Source organism: Acinonyx jubatus, chromosome D4, assembly GCF_027475565.1.
Source record: "Acinonyx jubatus isolate Ajub_Pintada_27869175 chromosome D4, VMU_Ajub_asm_v1.0, whole genome shotgun sequence".
Taxonomy (NCBI): domain Eukaryota; kingdom Metazoa; phylum Chordata; class Mammalia; order Carnivora; family Felidae; genus Acinonyx; species Acinonyx jubatus.
In genome coordinates, this window is record NC_069391.1 from 60,823,222 (window position 1) to 60,844,901 (window position 21,680).

Below are 21,680 nucleotides of genomic sequence, written 5' to 3' on the forward strand. Positions count from 1 at the left end.
GTTAAATAGATCACTCTTAGTAACAGAAAATTAGAAAAAACAAAGAGCTAAATAACCAAAAATCAATACCACAAACTATTCAACAATGTATTCAACTGAATACTGAAGTGTGTGTGTGTGTGTGTGTGTGTGTGTATGTGTGTGTGTGTGTGTGAGAGAGAGAGAGAGAAACAGAGCCAAAGAGAGAGTATCCATCTCTGAATCATAAAAATAAATTACAATTGATTTACTAATCTAAACTCAAAAACAAAACAGACATATAAAAGTATTAAAATGAATTGTAGGCAAATATATTGATGTATTTAGAATAAATATGACTCCTTAATATAACATTTAAAAGATAAAAGGCATATTGGAAAGATTAGTAAATTCTGACTATATCAACATTTTAACATTCTGAAGGATAAATAACATACTAATAAATAAATTAACCTAAGATGATAAGACAAAAAATATTTCCAATATAAAACAAAGACTGCTATCCAGAAAGTATTTTGTAAAAACCCACACTTTTGAAAAACAGACAAAAGATTCAAAGACTCTTCACTGACAATAAACACAGAAAGATACCCAACTTCAAGAATAAAGGGTGAAAAATGAAATAATGAGATATAACTTCAGATTTTTACATCAGAAAACATATGGGTTGGGGGGGTATATAAGATTTTATGGTGGATTTGGAGAGGAATTTGGCATTATCAATCAAAATTTTAAATGCACATGAAGTATGAATCAGCAATTCAACTTCTTAGAATCTATCTTAGATAAACATTTATATCTGTGCAGCAGGAAGAATGTACAATCATCTATTTCTGTTCATAACTGAGAAAACAATTACTTCTGGGAGGAACTGGCCTTGTCAATTGCTTACATTTTACTTGTAATGCTTAGATTTTTAAAATAAGAATAGAATCAAGATTGAAATTTAAAGTATCAATGAAAAAGGTCTGGTAAATCCATACATATTGAGTGACTAAGAATGACACAATGAAATGAAAACACGAAGGTACATTAAACTGATACCGTTTGGGTTCCCCAAGAGAAGTAAGCCATTACATTAATGTATGTATAGAAAAGATCTGAAAGCTCAACCGACAAAACAGTATGAGTAGTTTTGTTTAAAAAAGAGTTCAGAATTCGAGAGTATTGGGAATGGGAAACTTTCCTAACAATGTTTAGTACTCTCATACCAAAAAAAGAAAAGCCACCCAAATCAATCTATATACTCAATGCAATCCCCATCAAAATAACACCAGCATTCTTCACAAAGCTAGAACAAACAATCCTAAAATTTGTATGGAACCACAAAAGACCTTGAATAGCCAAAGCAATGTTGATAAAGAAAACCAAAGCTGGAGGCATCACAATTCTAGACTTCAAGCTGTATTACAAAGCTATAATCATCAAGATAGTATGGTACTGGCACAAGAACAGACACATAGATCAGTGGAACAGAACAGAGACCCCAGAAATGGACCCCCAAATATATGCCAAACTAATATCTGACAAAGCAGGAAAGAATATCCAATGGAAAAAGGACAGTATCTTCAGCAAATGATATTGGGAAAACTGGACAGCGACATGCAGAAGAATGAACCTGAACCACTTTCTACACCATACACAATACTAAACTCAAAATGGATGAAAGACCTTGAAACATAAGACAGGAACAAATCGAAATCCTAGAGGAGAAAACAGGAAACAACTTCTTTGATCTCAGCCATAGCTACTTCTTTCTACACGTGTTTCTGGAGGCAAGAGAAACAAAAGCAAACATGAACTATTGGAACCTCACCAAGATAAAAAGCTCCTGCACAGAGAAGGAAACAATCAGCAAAACTAAAAGACAACTAACAGAATGGGAGAAGATGTTTGCACATGACATCAGATAAAGGGTTAGAATCCAAAATCTATGAAGAATTTAGCCAACTCAACACCCAAAAAACAAATAATCCAGTGAGGAAATGGGCAAAAGACACAATGAGATACCAACTCACGCCTGTCAGAATGGCTAAAATTAACAACTCAGGAAACAACATATGTTGACAAGGATGAGGAGAAAGGGGAAGACTTCTGCACTGGTGCAAACTGGTACAGCCACTGTGGAAAACAGCAATGAGGTTCCTCAAAAAATGAAAAATTGAGCTACCCTATGACCCAAGGTACCCTATGACCCAGCAATTGTACTCCTATTTATATAAAGGATACAAAAATGCTAATTTGAAGGGGTACAATGTTTATAGCGTGACAAATCAACAACAGACAAATTATGGAAAGAGCACAAATGTCCATCGACTGATGAATGAATAAAGAAGATATGGTATAGGGGTGTCTGGGTGTCCAACTCTGGCTGACAGTGCAGAGCCTGCTTTGGGTTCTGTCTCCCTTTCTCTCTCTCTGCCTCCCCCCACCCCTCATGTGCTCTCTCCCTCTCTCTTGCTGTCTCTCTCTCTCTCAAAAATAAACATTTAAAAAAAAAGACGTGATATAGTATTATACAATGGAATATTACTCAGTGATCTAAAAGAATGAAATCTTGTCATTTGCAACAATGTGAATAGAACTGGAATGTATTATGCTAAGTAAAGTTAGTCAAAGAAAGACAAATACCATATGATTTCATTCATATGTGGAATTAAAGAAACAAAACAGATGAACACATGGGAAGGGAAGGAAAACTGAGATAAAAACAGAGAGGGAGGTAAACCATTAGAGACTCTTAAATACAGAGAACAAACTGAGGGTTGCTGGAGGGGATGTGGTTGGGGGGTTGGACTAGGTGGGTGATGGGCATTAAGGAGGGCATTTGTTGGGATGAGCACTGGGTGTTGAATGTAAGTGATGAATCACTAAATTCTACTCCTGAAACCATTACACTATATGTTAACTAACCTGGATTTAAATAAAATAAAAAAATAATCACAATAATTAAAAAAAGAGAAAACCCACAGACAAGGAAATTTAACCTCTTTCCTATTAAACATGTGCAATTTAAAATTAATGTAACTGTGGAGGTGTATCCTATTTTTTTTTTACTTAAATGAAAATTTTAACTGAACATTATGATTTCTTCTACAGTCTTTCAGTATATTGAAACTTCTTTCCAGTCTAACCTCTGGAAATACCCAGAGTACAAAATAAATAAATAAAATTCAGTATTCAGGGCTCATTGCCAGCCTTGTTTTATCTCATGTTTAATGAGCATGCCTTTTCCAGGAACAACAACACCCAATATAAAATGACTCACTATTATAAAGATTTAGATATATTGCTAGTGAACCAATGTCTCCTAAAACAAAACAAATACTAAAATGTCTGTCACAACATGGTTAATCTATAAGACAGCTCTAATTCCTGTCTCTCAAGTACAGCATCAAAAGAGCCATTCTGTTATACTTATCCCCCCACCCCAGGGCAGCTAAAAGCTGAATGAAAAAGTACAAATTCAGATCATATACTGAACATTGCACCTCTCTTGCTTGGATCCCTTTCCCTCACCTAACAGCATTCACAAAAATCCCCTTCTAGCATTACCAAGTATTTTTTAAATTTGGTTTTATAAAAAATCACCACTGCAATGAACAGCAAGTATACCCATTTACTACATGAAATGGTTTCTTAATAGCTCAGTTATTAAACTATGAAAAAGAGTGTTTATAATCAAAGTGCTGACACAACATTAACAATAATGGTGAGAAGGACATTGTTATAATACAGCTGTCACAGTTGTTCATTATTTGTGGTAGAGGGAAATCACGTTCCAATGGCTCTTCTATAAAACTTCAGTTAAAGAAATGCCAATACCAACATTCTCAAGCTGCCTCATAAGAAGCTCTCATTTTAGCTGACATATCTATAAGTGCCACTAAAGCCAATTTTCAATGCTATAGAAAAACTACAAAATTGAAGTACCTCCCTACACCCTTATTTATCTGACATGTTCATAACAGAAATGCAAAACCATAAAATAGGGTTGCCTGAGCTGGGAAAACAAAGAGTAATTAATCACATTAACGGAAAGCTAGTTTACAAAGTGCTGATCAACAAAACATGGAAGAACCATTTCTGGAGATGTGGCTCATTTATCAGAGCTGAGAAGAGGATGGGATCTCACAAAAGGACAGGATGGGCATGAATTCTAAGTGATTAAGGAAATTACATGACTGGTTTTCTGCTGGTATCTTCTGAATGGAAATTCCACAGGCTCGTGAATTTCACACTAGTAAGTGAATTCTCCAATTTAAATGCCCACATTGATTTTGTACCATAAGTGAAAACATATATTCATTCAACAAATATTGGTTAATTGTCATGTTCTAAGCACTGGGCAACAGCAGTGAATGATAAAGATCCCACCCTCAATGAACTTACCTTCTGCTGGGACAGCAGACAAGCTAAATCAGGACATTATTTAGATGGTAGAGGATGTTAAGTGCTATGAGAGCAGGCCATGGAATTATCAAAGGGAAGGTGATGCCAGAAAATTTTGGCCTTTTCTAATAGGAAAGGTGATCAGAAATTTAAAAGGGGGAATAACTGACAAGACTTCACAGGCCATGAAAAAAGGCAACAAATTTATTCTGAGATGGCAAGGCACTATAAGGTTTGAGTACAGCAAGGACATCATCTGAATTACATTTTAATTGGGTCATCCCAATAGCTGTGTTGACAGCAGACAATAAAGGTTCAAGAGCAGAAGTAAGAAATGTTAAGTGAAATAAGTCAGTTGGAGAAAGATAAATACCATATGATTTCACTCTATGTGGAATTTAAGAAATGAAACAAATTAACAAAGTGGGGGGAAAAAAAGGGACACAAACCAAGAAAAAGACTTTTAACTATAAAGAACAAATTGTTGGTTACCAGAGGGATGGGTGAAATAGGTTGTGGGTATTAAGGAGGGCACCTGTAGTGGTGAGCACTGGGTGTTGTATGGAAATGTTGAATCACTATATTGTACACCTGAAACTAATACTATACTGGATGTAAACCAACTGGAATTGAAATAAAAAACTTTTTTAAAAAAGGTTAGAAACAAAAAGAGAATTTAGTAGGTTACTGTCATAATCCAGGAAAGAGGTAATGAGTAGATCAGTCTGGGTAGTACGAGCAGAGGCAATTAAGAAGTGGTGAGAATTCCAGATTCATTTTAAAAGTAGCCAAGATAGGATTTACTGTTAGACAAATATGGGTATGAGAAGAAGAAAAGCACCACAACTTACCCTAGAGATTTTGGTTTCAGCAGCTGGAAAGCCTAGAAATAAGAAGCCTGTGGGAGAAGAAGATCTGGAATTCAGTGTGGGACATGGTGAACTTGAGCTATCTATCAGGCATGTGAGAGGAGACACTGGTCATGAAGTTGGCCATACAGCCCTGCACCTAGGGGAGAGGCTGAGTGGACACAGACATACATAGACCATCAATGACTAGCTGCTGTTTAAAACCATCAAAGCTATGACACGGATGAGATGACCAAATGGTCTGGTGGAGAGAAGAGGCCTGTGTTTTGAGTTCTGCGGAAGGAAAAGAAGTGACTGGTAAAGGAAGAAGAAAAGCAGGAGTATCCACTGTCCTGGGAGCCAAAGGAAAACAGTGCTTCAAACGGGAGGCAGGCCAACTGATAGCACTAAAAGACCCGAAGTTTCTACAAAAACGTGGGCAAAGCCTGTGACTGGAATAAGTTTAAGAGAGAAGTGGGGAAGAATGGGAGAGAGTGAATAAAAGACAAATCTTTTAAGGAGTGTTACTATACATAGAGACATGGAGAGAGAGGGTGGGAGCTGGTGGGGAAGAAGGATCAAGAGAAGGTTCTTGGTTTATTTGAAAATGGGAGAAATAACAGCTTGTTTGGGTGATAATGAGAATTACCTAGACAGGGAACCCTGCTGGTATGGGAAAGAAAGGGATGAATTATTGGAACTATGGTCGTGTGTATAAGAGAGCAAGTAGTGTAGGTAGGACCAGAGATACTGTAGATATGATGCAGGTGGAAACTTGGAGATCTCCACTGATGGCTTCTTGTTGCTCAGTAAAATATAAAGTGTGTTTGCAAGGTAAGAGTAAGGATGGGAGAGAAGATGGGAAGTTTCAGGTGACAGAGGTATGAAACAGTCAAGCCAGAGAGTGGTAGAGGGAATGTCTGATGGGACTGCAGCATGAATTACTGGCACCATGAGGACACATCAATAGTTACAAACTGAAAGCAAAAGCACTCTGTATGCTGGGTGTTTCTCCACAGCCATATTTAGCTGCAGGGGTGCAGGTGCAGAGCAGATAGATAACAGGTTTTACCAGGGTTGAGTTCTATCTTGGGAGAATAACAAAGTTAGCAAGCTGGAGAGCTGAAAGTGTGTGCAAGGACACACAGTAGAAAAAAAGATAAGTAAGGACAAGAGGGGAGGGAGAGACTGAAAAGCGGGGAGCATTACTAAATCCCATGTCACAGGGAGGTAAAGGATTGCTGGATTCCAGGCACTAGAGAGTGTGGGCTTGTAACACAGAAGAAGGCAGTCTGAGGAAGATGCCTCAGATTGGGAGAAGACACTGGAAACGGACATATCTTGTGGAATGCCAAATGGTGAAGAGTGAAAACAAATGAACGACTCTTTCTAAAGGCTGTCATTCTACTGAATGCTGTATTAGTTCTTTATTACTGCAATAACAAATTACCTCAAACTTAATGACTTCAAATAACACAAATTTATACAGTTCAGTAGGTCAGAAGTTCAAAATGGGTCTCACTGGGCTAGAATCAAGGTGTCCACAGGGTCATTCATATCTGGAGGCTCTCGGGTAGAAGGCATTTCTTTGCCGTGTCCAGCTTTTATGGGTGGACTGCATACCCTGGCTCATGGCCCTCCTCCATCTGCAAAGCACATCAAGTGCCTCTCATTTCACTTCACTCTGACCTCCTCTTCTGCCTCTTCCACAGTTAAGGACCCCTGTGACTCCACCAGGTGCACCCGGATACCATCAGGTCAGCTGATTAGCAACCTTAATTCTATCTGCTACCATAATTCCATTTTTTATGCAACATGACAAACACACCCATAGGTTCCAGGGATTTAGACAAGGAAACCTGGGAGTGGGAGTGCATTTACCACATTGTCTCATACAACCATGTGTATGAAGGGAATATAACAGAAGAAAAGAAAGTCATACATACTCTGTTTCAAATTCATTTCCCCCCCAGATTCATCTTTCTCATAGCATTGCTTATACCAAAATAAAAATTAATTTGAGATTGACAGAACACCTATCTGGTAGCAGGCCAGATACATGCTCAATGGCAACAAACACCTCTATAATTTAAAATTGGTCAGAAGTCATCTACATGAAACTTAATGCATTTACATAATCGTAGGAACCTGAGCAAAGTACTTCAAGCTGAACTTACTTTCTCCCCTCCACTCTTCCTAGGGATCCCCTTCCTCATTGCTAAGGAGATGTGCATTGTAGCCCAGTGACCTCTGGGCATGCACATCCTAGTATGTAGTACAGTATGCTATGCTCCCCATAATATCAGTCATTATTCTTCCTGACTTTACTTCTGCTCTCTGGTTGAAGCACTTAAGATTAATGAAGCATTTGTTCTCAATCAAGAAGCTATTTATGAATATAGTTCCACTTACAATAAGCTATGTAGACTTTCTTTCTCTCATTACCAAGTGGAGGGAGGGAGAAGAATGATGTTTATTGAAAGGAAGAAGAAAGTACAAAAAAAATGATTTTTGACTTTTTAGCCTGTAAGAAGGTCCCTAACAGGAAGGCCTCCACATCATAGTTATGCTGTCAGGATAACTGATATCCTCAAATGTGCTGTTCTGTTTGGTTAAAGTAACATAATAATTATCACCCTGGCCTTTGTGAGCCAAGGGTTAAGGCCGCAGCTGTTTAGAATAATCTGCCTCTTCAGGAGGCAAGAGGTCATTGTGAACCCGAATGTATTCCCTCAAATGGGAGCGTGTGGTTCTGCCTAGTGTCTTAAAGGGACACCTCAATGGAGAGGAGCAGTTACAGAAGCAACCACTTGTCTACAAATAGCCAGTGCTCACTTGTAAATGCCCTGCCTTTAACAAGAATGGAGCCTTTCTTTTTTCTTACCAGTTTTACTGTATATGAGGATCAAAGTCAGCCTTTTAGGCTGACAGCCTCCCATCACCTGGTCTTAACAGTGTCTCATGGAATAAAAAAATACAGCATAAAACACATCACAGAGAGCAGCAGCGCCACCATGACCTCTCAAGGCCATAAGCCAATCTGATCTAAAAATCAATGTCTCTGATCTACAAAGCCACTTCAGAGCTCTTCGTAAAAGAAAAATGTCAATGCTGTTGTCAGTTGGGAAATTGGATTCAGGAGATTATCCAGTTCTGGGGAAGGTCCTATGGGCAGAAACTAAAGTAAATATGAAAGAGTAAAGAAACTGCTCTAGTCAACCATCCAGTAATGCTAATTATCCTACATTAAGTAGATAACTAATTATAGTGTAATTACACTAGAAGTTAGTGCTGGATTATTTTTCAATGTAAACAAACAAAAATCATTCAAAAACATTATTCAAAAACTGGCCAATTGCTTAGTCTTCTTCTCACTCTAAAAACAAACAACTGAGAAGAAAAGAGTCTGGGCCTGGAAATCTGAAGACTTGAGTAGTCCCATGAATCCAGGCTCTCTTACCATATTGTGAGGCGATCCTGGGGGTAAAACACTTACTTTCTCAAACCCTGGTTCATTATCTGTAAAAGGAGATTTTTGAGACAGATGAAGAATTCTTTAGTCCTGCCAGTATTACATTTTATGGAAACTGTATGCTGCCTATATTAGTTTATATTTAAATCAAGAGTTTCCTGAATTTGTAGGTCAAAAGTTGAAAAATAAAACTTTTTGTAAAATGAAAGACTTCTAAGAGCATAATTATTAGTAATTTCTAACATCTATTATCAATACCATTATTTATATATCTGGGGAGCTAAACAGGGGAAATAAGGGTTGTGTTATGTGGTAAAGGTAACATAAACCTTATACACACAGATTTTCTTTACTAATATCCACCCAAAGAGAACTCCTACTTTAGAGAGAGGGCAAACACTACTTGAGATTCAACATAGCTAAATTAGGATTGTTTCATAATAGAGGCACCTCCATCTATAGGACCCAGTCTCAATGCAATGTAGGAACCAAAGACTACCTAATAAACCACCTTCCTCCACCCACCAATCATCAAGCAGAGTAAAGAGAAAGGTATACAGGTAGGCACTTCATCATTCCCAAAGGTGTGAAGAGCCACCACTTCTAAGAGGTAGATCATTTTTACCTGAGATCTAAGAGTTGGCAGACTAAGGTACACTCCAGAGATCAGGAGTTCAGACAAATGCATTTCAACAAATGACTTAGATTCTTCAGTCTACAAGTCCTAGTAACACCATGGGAGTGAATTTTGTAGATACCACTACCTTAGGAATTTCCATACTTTAACTTTGTGACTATGATTTATGCAGAAAAAAGACTTCATTTTCTTTCAGAAGTCAAATAAAATAGCTATGTTCAGAGGGCATGAATAGCAACCACTACCCATCTATTGATATCACTTACTTACAGTTAAGCAGTAAAATAATAAACACCAAAATGTTTATCTTTAATCATTGTAATTGCATATTCCATTCTTTACAAGGAAAGGAAATGCAAATTCCAAATAGTCATCAAGGTATAACTTGCTCATATCTATTTGTTACTCCATTTTTAAAAACAAGCAAATAAGAGAAATAAAGGGCACAGTGAATAAATGTGAAAACACATTTTCATGTTTGGGTTTTGATTTCCTGAAACCATTTTGGGGGGAAAAAACCCAGAATGTTATGTTACACATACACAACTTCTACAGAGTACAATAAATGCTTTTCAATAGATAATAAATGCATGCAATTACCAAGTTTGTGCATTTCATTAAACAGAATGAAAATTCCAACCTCTAAAGGGTTTTTTAAATTTTTCATTACAAAATCTGCTTTTTTGATAAAATGGCAATATTCACCCAAGAATATAATATACAGCTACTTTTTTTTATAATTTCAAATAAAAATATTGAAGCAAATTCTCCTAAATTAAATATAGTGAAATATACTAAAATTAAAAAAAAAAAAGAACTTAGAAGATAATGCAAACTGTCATGCATTCCAAACAGCAGGCAGATAAAGTTATATGAAGGCCTTGAAGCCACTGGTTTGTTAAAAATTTCCTTTAGCTCATAAAAACTATACTGATCCGGCCAATAATAACCCATTCCTATACTATTTCTGTTACTCAGCATCTCTAACTAGGTTAAGAAGTGCACAATAAATTTAGTATTCTTGAAGGTTCCCAATTCTAAAGGAAAGCTAATTAAAGCAAAATGGAAACACAAAGCAACACAATCAAGGGATTTTAGGGTCAGAAGAGACCTTTGACATAATCTCTAGTAGAAGCTTCTCATTACATTGTTTTAAAATCTTTCTTTAATTTAGGTTTTGTTTAGATTATAAGTATATGAGCTACTGAGTCAACCCTGCCCACCAAGAATTATATAAGATCATAAAAAAGCTCCCTAATAAGACACAGCATAAATGATATATACTTTATTTAAAATTTTTCACACTGAAGATGGAAAACTACAGTACAGGTATAATGCTGCCAAGCACAGAAGGCTGGCAACTCATGATCTGTCAGAGTCATAAATCTGAGTATGATGTGACTCTCCATGATAAGTTACCAATCTTCACATGCAGTTTTCACCATTTATGGCACTAAAACAAAACTTCATAGCCCCTGCCCCCGGAAAGGTCCCTGAAGAAATGCCTAAATTTCCCAGAAAGAAAGAACCACCAGACAGCTACATTATCCTTAAATTAAAAAAAAAGAAAATCTTATCCATACTCCTTTTTAACCTCTTTAACATGCTTATATTTATTTATCCTTTAAAATTCTATCTTATAAACTCTTCAAAATATAATATAGAACATCCTATTCTTACTCTATATAATATTAAGCACATGGGTTATTTTAGAATAATAGTAGTTAGGTTATTATTCCAGACAAATAACTAACATCTTTCTTCATAAATCAGAAGTGTAGCCCTAAAGGAATATTCAGGTATTTCACAGAAATACCCAGACTCAAAACATTTTTTTCAGTATAGGGATAAAAATAAAATGGTTGGGGAAAAACCTGAATGAAAACAATACAAATTCTGTATTTTTATAGTGAGAATACTAGCATTTTTAATTAGTAGTAACTTGTAGTCATTATTCAGTGGAAATCAATAAACAGATTGGAGACAAACTATAGCATTTTAAATCAAAAGTGATTAGATTCACATTAAGAATTCAAGTAATAAGAAATACATGATAGAATTGGAGTATTGACAGTCTACAGACCTTGATAATGTTCGGCATGTACACTCAAGTGATACTATAAAAGAGTAAAAATTGTTCCAAAATGAGTTATAAATAGTCACAAAAAGGCTGAAAACAGAACTGAAAATAAAATAATCCAATACAGTTGAGTTTTAAGCCATAAACTCAAAGGTAGCTTTCAGATAGTTGTATCTATTTACCTGAGCAGTACTGAAATAGAAAAATAGGTACAAAGCAATGTTATTTATTAGAACAATTGGACGTACAACCTGAATCTGAGGATAGACAGGTATTTGCGGGGCTGGGGTGGAGGGGTGGTTCTTTATCTAATTTCATTTCATTTGAATTTGGATATAGAGCCAGGATCCTAGAATCCAAGTTAGGGTGCAATCTAAAATTTGTAACTAATCTCTTCCACCAATACATTCAGTTGAAGCTGCAATACAGCTTCTTCTTTCTTGTTTTAATTGACATGAACGGATAAAGAAAAGGTAGCAAAATGAAACACAGAGAGTACTGAAGCAAAATTCTGGAAACAGTGAGAGCACTAAAGGCCACAAATAAATGTCTGGTCCCTATCGCTGCAATCACAACCTTCCTACTTTATGCTTCACCTGTTCAGAAATGATCCAACATTGCACCAGGTGTGAGGGGTGCTACAGAGGTAAATGAGACAAAGTTCTGGATTCTGGTTACTTAAAATCTAACAGAACAGATGGGGCCAGAGCAATGCTCCTCTTTAGAATTGGTAAATAAAAAGACGGCTGGTCTGTGAGCACTGATCCCAGCCTTGCATAAGTCCTCAGTTACCTCACCCAAGTGGACAGTGACAAAACCTTGTAATGCTAAGAGAATTTCCTCATGAATAAGTGAATTAATTCAGAACAGATGAAATAATCCCTACAATGCCTTTACTTCCAAAATTTAAATTACTAATGCTTAACTCTATGATACAGTTATGGTTATAGTCTCCTTTTCCACCTAGCTTTATTGAAATGTAATTGACATATAACATTGTAAGTTTAAAATGTATAACATGATGATTTATTTACATATTGAGAAATGATCACCAAAATAAGGTTTGGTAACACATCATCACCTCACATAGTTTGTTTGTTTGTTTTATTTATTTATTTATTTATTTATTTATTTATTTATTGTTTTGTGGCAAGAACTTTAAAGATCTTAGCAATATTCAAGTGTAGTACTATACATTACAGTATTTCTAACTATAAATACTATACTGTATATTATATTCCCAGAATAAACTGGAAGTCTGTTCCCTTTAACCACCTTTATCTATTGCCCCCAGTACCCCCCACCCTTGGCAATCACCAGTCTACTTTCTATTTCTATGAGTTCAGTGTGCTTTTTTAAGATTCAGCATATAAATGAGAGCATTTGTCTTTCTCTGACTTATTGCACTTAGCATAATGCTCTCAAGGTCCATTTATGTTGTTGCAAATGGCAGGATTTCCTTCTTTTATATGGCTGAATGTGAAATTTCAGTGTGTATCTATATATATACACCCCCCACATTTTCTTTATTCATTCATCCGTCATATGGGAACTCTTTAAAATGAATCTTTAAAAAACAGAACCACAGTCAACTTTCACATATACCTTATAAAGATAAATATAAGGTATTTCAGGCTACGTTCTTTCTAGCCTCCAGATGTGTAAAATACTCATCATAAAAGGGAACAGAATTAGCTGGAACAATCACACTTGTTGCATAAATATAAATCCCAAGCAAAATATGCTATTGAAATATTTTGTATCCATGATGAATAAGTCTTACATTCACAAAGTATATTTAAAAAGAAAATCCTACAAAATAGTTAGGAATGAGAGTTAGTGATGTACAAACCAGCAATGAAATATCATCTGACCCACCCCTGCACTGTTAGATCTCCATCAGCTCCTTTGGAGCCTCCATTAAAGGAGCTGTAAGTCTCCTCTGGAACCTAAAACTGACAATGTGAGATTGATTCCTGAAGAAGTCAGGTCTAAGGATACTTTTAAAATGCAATCATTCCAGGGGCACCTGGGTGGCTCACTCGGTTAAAGCTTAAAGCATCTGACTCTTGGTTTCAGCTCAGGTCATGATCTCACGGGTTCGTGAGTTCAAGCCCCACATCAGACTTTGTGCTGGCAGCACAGAGCCTGCTTAGGATTCTCTCTCTCTCTCCCTCTCTCTCTCCCTCTCTCCACTCCCTCCCCACTCATGCTGTCTTCATCCATCTCAAATACGTAAATAAACTAAATAAATAAAATGCAATCATTCCAGCCACAAAACCCAAAGAATCATACTTAACGTGTCTGCTAAAAATTAACTGTAACACAGCCATACTAAATAAGGGAGTTAAAGCCAAAATATTGATATTACCAGTTACTTCTCTGCAATGCTTAAACTTCAATTCACTGATTTCTAGGGAGAAAAAAGTAGGAATAGAGCTTCCTAGACAAAATTCACTCAAACAGGTAAGTTGAAAAAACAACTGGCTCACTGTGAATTTGGGTCATTTCCACTTAGAAATATTATGTGGGTCTAAAAATAACATTGTAAAATTGTATTCAAGAATTTCCATTTCTGGGCCACCGAGGTGACTCAGTCAAGAGTCTAACTCTTGATTTCAGCTCAGGTCCATGATCTTATGATTGTGAGACTGAGGCCCAAGTCAGGCTTCACACTGAACATGGAGCCTGGTCAAGATTCTCTCTCTCCCCCTCCCTCTGCCTCTCCCCTGTGCATGCTTGCAGGAGTGCTCTCTTGCGTGCACTCTCTCTCAAAAAAGAATGAAAACTAAACTTTGTTTAAAATAAGAAGTTTCAATTTCTATTGCAATTTGAAAGAGATTTACATGGTATCAAAATTAAAACACAAAAGACATATTTTCCAAGGTTGTGAGAGGTTAACATAAATAGAAGCTTTAAATCAGTTCTAAAGAGTTATTGATGTAGTATTTCCTTCTTAAGACATGCTAAAGGAAAACAGCACAAACTATCAGAAGCAGCCTTAAAATCAGGGTGGGTGGCTTAGGCCTGGCCCTGGCTCTGCCATGCAAAGACAATAGTACCTTGGGTAACAGAACTGCTCAGTGTGTAAGCCCAGGAGTCAAGCAGTAACTGTGGATGAAACAGAGAATTGTTCACACCTTGGTGAACTGGGTTAGAATATCTCTAATCTCTAAACCTATACTTCAGGGTAAATGAGAGGACATCACTGGCCAGACTGATGATACAAAGCTTTATGTTGGCTCATACAATAAACACAGCACATGCGTGGTAAACAAGAATTGAATACACTTATAACAGCAGGACTTTCTGGCCAATTTTAAGATACTCTACACTTACATAGTTTTTGTTAACATAATGATCGCATCAAAGGAAATATTAAAATGTTTTCTGGGCCCACTAATAAAAGACTTCTTAAATAGAAGATAGTACCTCTAACACCAAATAGATAAGATTATTTGGGCTATAAAGAATGTCCATACTTTCCCCCATTTTCCCCTCACTATCTAAAGTGAATGCCAGCAATAAAATCACTCAGAAAGACATTCTCAGACATGTTTAACTTATAGTCACCATATGTCTCTTTCAACCCTGAGAGCTAAACATACATATCATGACATAAATTTTCATCATGTAAGGCATTTTCCTTATATTGTCCATCAGGTTTTTAACTCTAGTTGCAAAGAAATGTAATTCATTGTCATTGGAGATCACTGAGAAACAAAGCAAATGCTACTATTGCAATTGAAATAATCTGCTCTGAGATCAAGAGTGAGGGTACAATGTTGAGATATAACAGGTCCTAACTTTCAAAAATGCCTGATAGTTCTTGAAAGAGATTTTTTAAGAAATATCAAGGTAGCACATAATTAAGTGAAAAAACAGGTGACAGGGTAGATTAAGTGAAAAAACAGGTGAGCAGAACTCAATGCTTGGATGTAAGCTAAAGTTTCAACAGGTTCATCAGGAAAAACAATTTAAAATGAGAAGGAATCTATGTCTCCCAAGTGGGGTATCTTATTTTTGAAAGATTCTGCCTCAAGTTCATGGTAATGCTTAGCACAGGACAGACTCCAAAATTTGTTGAAGTATGAATGCATGAATGAATAACGGGGGGAAAGACCTCATGTTAGTGGAAAAGTTACATATGAGCATGGTTTCATTAGGGGTCAGCAAGAATCCTCACCTTGACTGTTACTTAGAATACATTTTCAATAATTGCAAAATAGAGCTACGCCAGAAAATGAAGTAATATTTTAGACTTGCTCTGATGAACTGGCAACCTCTGTAGGCTCCTGAGTAGAGAAGTGACACCTAGAAATTTATTTAATATTTCAATGATGAACAGAGCCACCAGAAAGGATGATTTGAAAAGAAAAGACCGGAAAGATGGGTAAGTGTAGAAGTGCACACAAAAGCATGTACACAGCCTTACCTTATTGCTAGATTTAAACGTGTCCACAGTGGGCAGAGTGAGAAGAGGGGTTAGAATATATTAAAATAGGCCACTTACTGCTGTCCATGCATTTCTTTTGCACCGGGCACATAGCCATCCATCACAGATCTCGTGAGAAGGGACACCATAGCAACCTATAATATAATAGAATGGATCCATGAATTAGGTCTTTCATATTTTGGCAATATTATACATCTTAGCACTGAATACATAAAATCGGAATTACTTGCCATGATACCATTCTTGATTCTCACTGCTTAGAACAAAACATAAACCAGGCTGTCTCAAAGATACTTCTGGTTCTCATGCCTCATAACTAACAGGATCAGCACCAGGAAACATGAGAGTATGGGTCGTAATTATTACTAAATGCTCATAATAGTTATCAAAGGATACTGATGCAATAAGTAAATTTCTAAATTGTTGGGTCCAGTCCTTTACTCGTACAAAACATATTTCAAAATAAGCTGCAATTCATGAAGCAAAATCTGAAGAAGTTTTAAAATAACACAATAAATAAACTCTGACATATTTTGCAAATTAATGTAATTTAAAATTACATTTCAAAAATGTTTAATTAGTTTTAATTTCAGTGATAGGGACAGAGGATGCACAATTCACGGTTAGTGATGAAGGGGTATCTTCAATTCTACTTGTCTATTCAGTTACATGTCTGACTCAAAATAACTGTGTAAGGAGATAGCTGATGATGCAAATATAAGCAGCAATTATACAGTACCAACAAACATGTGTTATTCCGACTTTCTTTCAAAGGGTTTTAAAAGATTTAAAGAAGTAATTTTTAATATCAAATTTCCATAACATTTAAATAAAAGAGAAAATAACAGAAATGTGATTACCAAAGAAAAGCCTATCATAGTTAACCAAGGCTATAAAATGTTTAGTTCAGACACATGTTTATGAAATACTATGGCTAAATTCTATAACTAGTACATTTAGGAATAAAAACTAAATCCTAGTTTTTTGTGAAATGATGAATTGGCTGTTATATTCTATAATAATACAGGGTGAACGTGTGTGTATATATATATGGGTGTGTTACAAACTGACACAAGTACAAGAATTGCTATATTTTAAGTACATTATGTTCAAATCTCTTGGGGAAGCTGACAATATGCAATTAATCAATAAATGATAGGGAAACCATTTCAACTTAGTCAATGTAAGACTGGTGTTTCTCAGGGGTAAATACAGAAGGTATGCCTCCCTTGTCTGTGTGCTACACTGACAGAGATAAGCCCTACAAAAGTATATTAATATGACATATAATTTCATGAGATCTGGAATATTAAAATGCTTTAGATTTTAGATTTTAGATTTTAGATAGATTTAGAATATTTTCACATTTCAGAGGATTTACAAGGCAGGCTAATAATAAAAAAAAAAAATCTATCTGCCATTTATCCATGATGTGAAAATACCAAACTGAGACAGGTATGGAGCCCTACCATCTCAGTCCGGGGGGAAATAATTGTAATGACTGTTCTCCCCTGGAAGGCAAGAGAGATCTCTTACTCTTACAAAGAATAAAAATTAAGCTCTATGATTATTAAATTTAACAATAATTTCCCAAACCACCAAAGAAATATTGTTTTCTTTTTAAAAAGTTACAAAGAAAAATAATCATGAATCAACATGTGCGCTTAAAGTTTTTACAAACTATATCTTAAAATAAGTAAAATTAAAGTGTATGAAAGGAGCCCCACAATGACCCCATTATCTGGACAACAAACAAACAAAACTGCTCTTCACTGACACTGCACAAAACTGTAGAAAAAGGGATTATTATACTTACTCATACTTTCATCAGAAGCAATGTGAGAAAGAATGATCTAACCATTAAAAATGCCAAAGTTCAATGTAATACATTTGGCAGGGGACAAATGGGTAAGAAAAAAAGACTATGTGAAGCACTGAAAGCTAACAACTGATGCATGAGAGATTCATTTACTTGCATGAACCCGTACGCAGCACTTTGCACAGGAAATCAGAAGACTTGTTCCATCCTCTTCCAGAAAGGCATTAGGTGGAGAATATTCTATATTTTCTTCACTATAAATAAAACACATCTCTGGAATGAGGGGCTTAGTCTTTCCTCCCGGAGTAACAACTTCGTCTAATTTTGTCTCCCATCTAGAATCATTTTCTTCATTGCTGCTATCTGGCTGAAAAACATAATATTCTCACATGAGTGATTAACATGCAAAAAAGTTCATTATTTGTTCTGGTCACTCAAATCCACTAACAGGTTCCATGCACTAACTTCCAGCTTCTGTTCTTCCTGTTGCTTTCCTTGATATAACTATTAGCTTTTTATCAATGTTCCTCTTCAGGCTCCCATCCAGAAGCTAAAGCTGTAGAAACAGGAGGACATTCTGTACATCTGCTTGTACAAAAAGTGATAACCTGCTAAAACTATATTCTTACATAAGTAGTTCATGGAAAGCATCAATTTTTCTGATGAATTTTTATTCACTTCTTTATTTCCACTAGTTTAACAGACCTGGTTTAATTTACTGAAGAATTTTACCTGCTCACACTTGAAAGAGTGTATTCAAAGACCTCAGTTTTAATCTGTGCAACAGTTTTTAGAGAATTTTTGAAGGTTTTCACCTCACCACCAAGTTTTAAAACATCAAGACAGAAAGATCTGGCAAATGTCACTAAATAAGAAAATATGTGCAAAACAAAACTGTCATCTCTCAGCAAAATATATGAAAAGCATTTAATTCTTAATTGAAATTCTACTTAATGAACTATCCTTTAATCTCCAGAGTTCTTAAATTAATAAATTTCCCTATATCTTATAATTTGAGTGAGAATTTTTTTAATTATTGGGAAAATACACAGGCAGATTATGATATAGAAATCAGAGTCAATACAGTTAAGTTTTTCCAAGAAAACACAGACATTCAATGACTAAACAGAAAATAAAAACAATGTGTGTCACTCACAAGGGCCACATCAAAGATAAGTGAGAAAACTACTTCCTCCATTTACAAAGGTCTGAAAATGTGGTATATCACACATTTTCATGCCTTGAAATGGATGAACAGAAAGTATTTACATGGACTCTAAGAGAGATGCAATCTTAAACAAAATATTTCTGATTCAATTATTAAGAATATAACTCAGAACAGAATGCTCACGTCGATACACTTAATAGTATAGTATATCTTAAAATAGGTCAAGAAGTTCCACCCTTACTAGATTCCTAAAGATCACTTTGTCCAAGACAGTGTTAAAGAATGTGGCCCACAGCAAACTAAAATGCCATCAGTACTACATATGTGAAATAACATTGAAAACAGCACCATGCATAGCTGGCTGTGAGGGTGAACTGAACAATTCGGTTTGTATTGAGTCCTGCTGTATCATATGTGTGTTCCACAGGAGAAGAGAGACACTTCAAATGTGGGCCCAGAGGTGACATGTTATTGAGAATGATATATTCAAACACAAAACAGAAAGTAGGGCTAAGTTCTCTCTTTGCGATGCTTCTACTATGGTTACGCTTTAAGTTCTGTGTTTCTTGATGAAAAGGGTAGAAAGAAAGGTTGGAACTTCCCCTTGACTGAAATAAACCAAGACTGACAAATAAACCAATCATGTAATTAAAACAATAAAGCACTATCAGAAAAATGTCTTTCAAGTAGCACTCAGAAATTCTGTTTGCTATTCTGTAACGGCCATGTGGGTACATACATATCAATGCCTTCCTTTTCATGTGCATACTTACCTTACAATGATTCATCTGTGTTTTTATGGTCATACAGAAAGTGCAGCAGTGAAAGGACACCTTGACAGCGACCCCTCAACCCTTATTACCTTGTAGTATGGCATAAGAAGAGCACAGATGGCACAGTGTGGCTCCATTCTGGCCATAGCTGCGTTATACTCCTGTTCAGCCACAAAGTTTGGGGACTTCGTCTGCCAAAGGTGGACCAAAGGCTTCGCCCAAGACTCTGTTTCTTCCACTTCCTCCTCAATCGATGGAACCTCGGGCAATTCTTACAAATCAAGGCATGAAAACACTGTGAGCATGGGACCCAGGGAAAATTCACCCTGGTTATAAAAGAAGCAAACATTCCAAAGTACCTGTGATATTAATGTCAGACAGGAAACCTATTTTATCTTTCAAATACATACTGACAGAAGCAGAACAAAAGGAATGTTCTTTTCATCCTCCTCATCTTCAAGCGCTAGATCAGATCTAATGGCCAGACAATGAGTCTCCTTTTGACACCCTCCCCATTCCTGCCAGGAATGACTAAACTGTCCCCTCCTTCAATTTCACTTCTGTGTTTCCACTGCTACCATTAATAACTCACATGGTAAAGTAGCTTTTATCTGTGAGATTACCTTCCAACTAGCAGAGGAATTTGCTAGCCCAGTAACTGCCTTGCCAATATTTTTCATTTCTTCACCTAACATTGTATGTGGCTAAACAAAAAGTTATTAATTGAATGTCATTTAATTTTTGGGTTCAAGAATTCATAACAATACTTATAGAGCACCTATCAGATGCCAAGCAATACACTGCCATTACATGAATATGAAGGACAATTCCTTTTCAAATCTTATTTATTCAATATAATGCCCCCCGAGGGTTAAGTCTCTTAAGCACATATATCTGTTAATGTGAAAGAGGCAGAGATCTACTCCACAAAAATACCATTTTACCAAATTTTATAGAAGGCCAGAAAAATACAGAAAGACCTAACAGGTTAAGAGAAAAAAATTCCTCATGTCTATAGCAGGGGACAGTATACCAGGGCAGGTGGCAGCCATCACAGCACATCTAGTACTTAACATCTACAGCTGTGACACATTCTAAAACTCCTCACCAGTAGCTGTCACAGTCTTACAAATCAAAACTGTGGAGCACTGTCCTCAAGTCCCAAGCACAGGTGCTCCTGTGAATCAGTACACTCCAGCCCTTGCCTTGTTGACTTACCTGTTCTAAAAAAAAAAGTCAAAATAGATTTGCTGAGATGGAAAAATAAGATGGGCTAAATGAGGCTGAAAATAAAAGACATCAAATGCCAACTGAAGTGAAAGGGAATGTTCCTGCTTCCATGGTGGTAGTGGTATCATCATCATCATCTACAGAAAATGCTTAGTATTCAGCCAGGCAGTGTTTGAAAGCAAAACAAAAGGTAAGAATGTTTGCAGTGAAGTAATCTGATGCTAAACAGAAATCACTTCCACCTCAGTCTCCCTATAATACAGAATAGAAGACTTTCTGTGAACACTTAGATTTGACAAATGAAAGATGGGAGTGAAAAGTCAACCAAGAATTTGAAATGCCATTAGGTCCTTAACTTACAGGCTAATATCTCCCAAATACACACTAAAACTGGGATATAAACTAAAAGAAATCCTTTGGGTTTGAAGAGCTATTGCCTCTTCCTGACACACTATAAGTTTACCATATCACTTACTTTATTATAAAAGGTTGAAACATACAAGATAGATGATGCCCTTATCCCTTTGGTTGGTCATAAGTAAATGTGCAGAGTTCTCAAACTATCTTTAGGGATGGAGGAAATACTATTACCTCCTAAAAGCCTAACAGAGAAAGAAGTAGAGGAAAAGGACAATTCCTAACAATGGAGCCAGAGAGTGTGGGCAAGACCCAGAGCAAGACTTGACCTAGGACAGCCTGACTCAAATTGAACACTTCCCAAACTTTCTCAACAGTGACCTGGTAGAGAATCTTGCTCTACAGATGTCCTTCCCCAACGGACATCACAAAGGTGATGTTGTACTCTGGCCCAAAGAGTATGTATCTT

General features: G+C 36.3%; 1 protein-coding gene across 25 annotated transcripts in view; it reads right to left on the reverse strand.

Moving 5' to 3' along the window:
- KDM4C (lysine demethylase 4C) overlaps positions 1–21,680 on the reverse strand; it is a 425,929-nt gene that overhangs the window by 138,922 nt on the left and 265,327 nt on the right. For 18 of the 25 annotated variants that reach the window (XM_027047047.2, XM_027047048.2, XM_053205108.1 and 15 more), the window contains 5 exons: positions 19,714–19,895; positions 17,837–18,050; positions 15,922–15,998; positions 14,471–14,519; positions 8,680–8,738 (listed from right to left, as the gene is read on the reverse strand). In XM_027047047.2, coding sequence (XP_026902848.1) covers positions 8,680–8,738; positions 14,471–14,519; positions 15,922–15,998; positions 17,837–18,050; positions 19,714–19,895 — 581 coding nt within the window. Of the gene's footprint in view, positions 1–6,677; positions 6,866–8,679; positions 8,739–14,470; positions 14,520–15,921; positions 15,999–17,836; positions 18,051–19,713; positions 19,896–21,680 lie in introns of those variants that run through there. The other 7 variants (XM_053205120.1, XM_053205119.1, XM_027047053.2 and 4 more) reach the window with 4 other exon arrangements.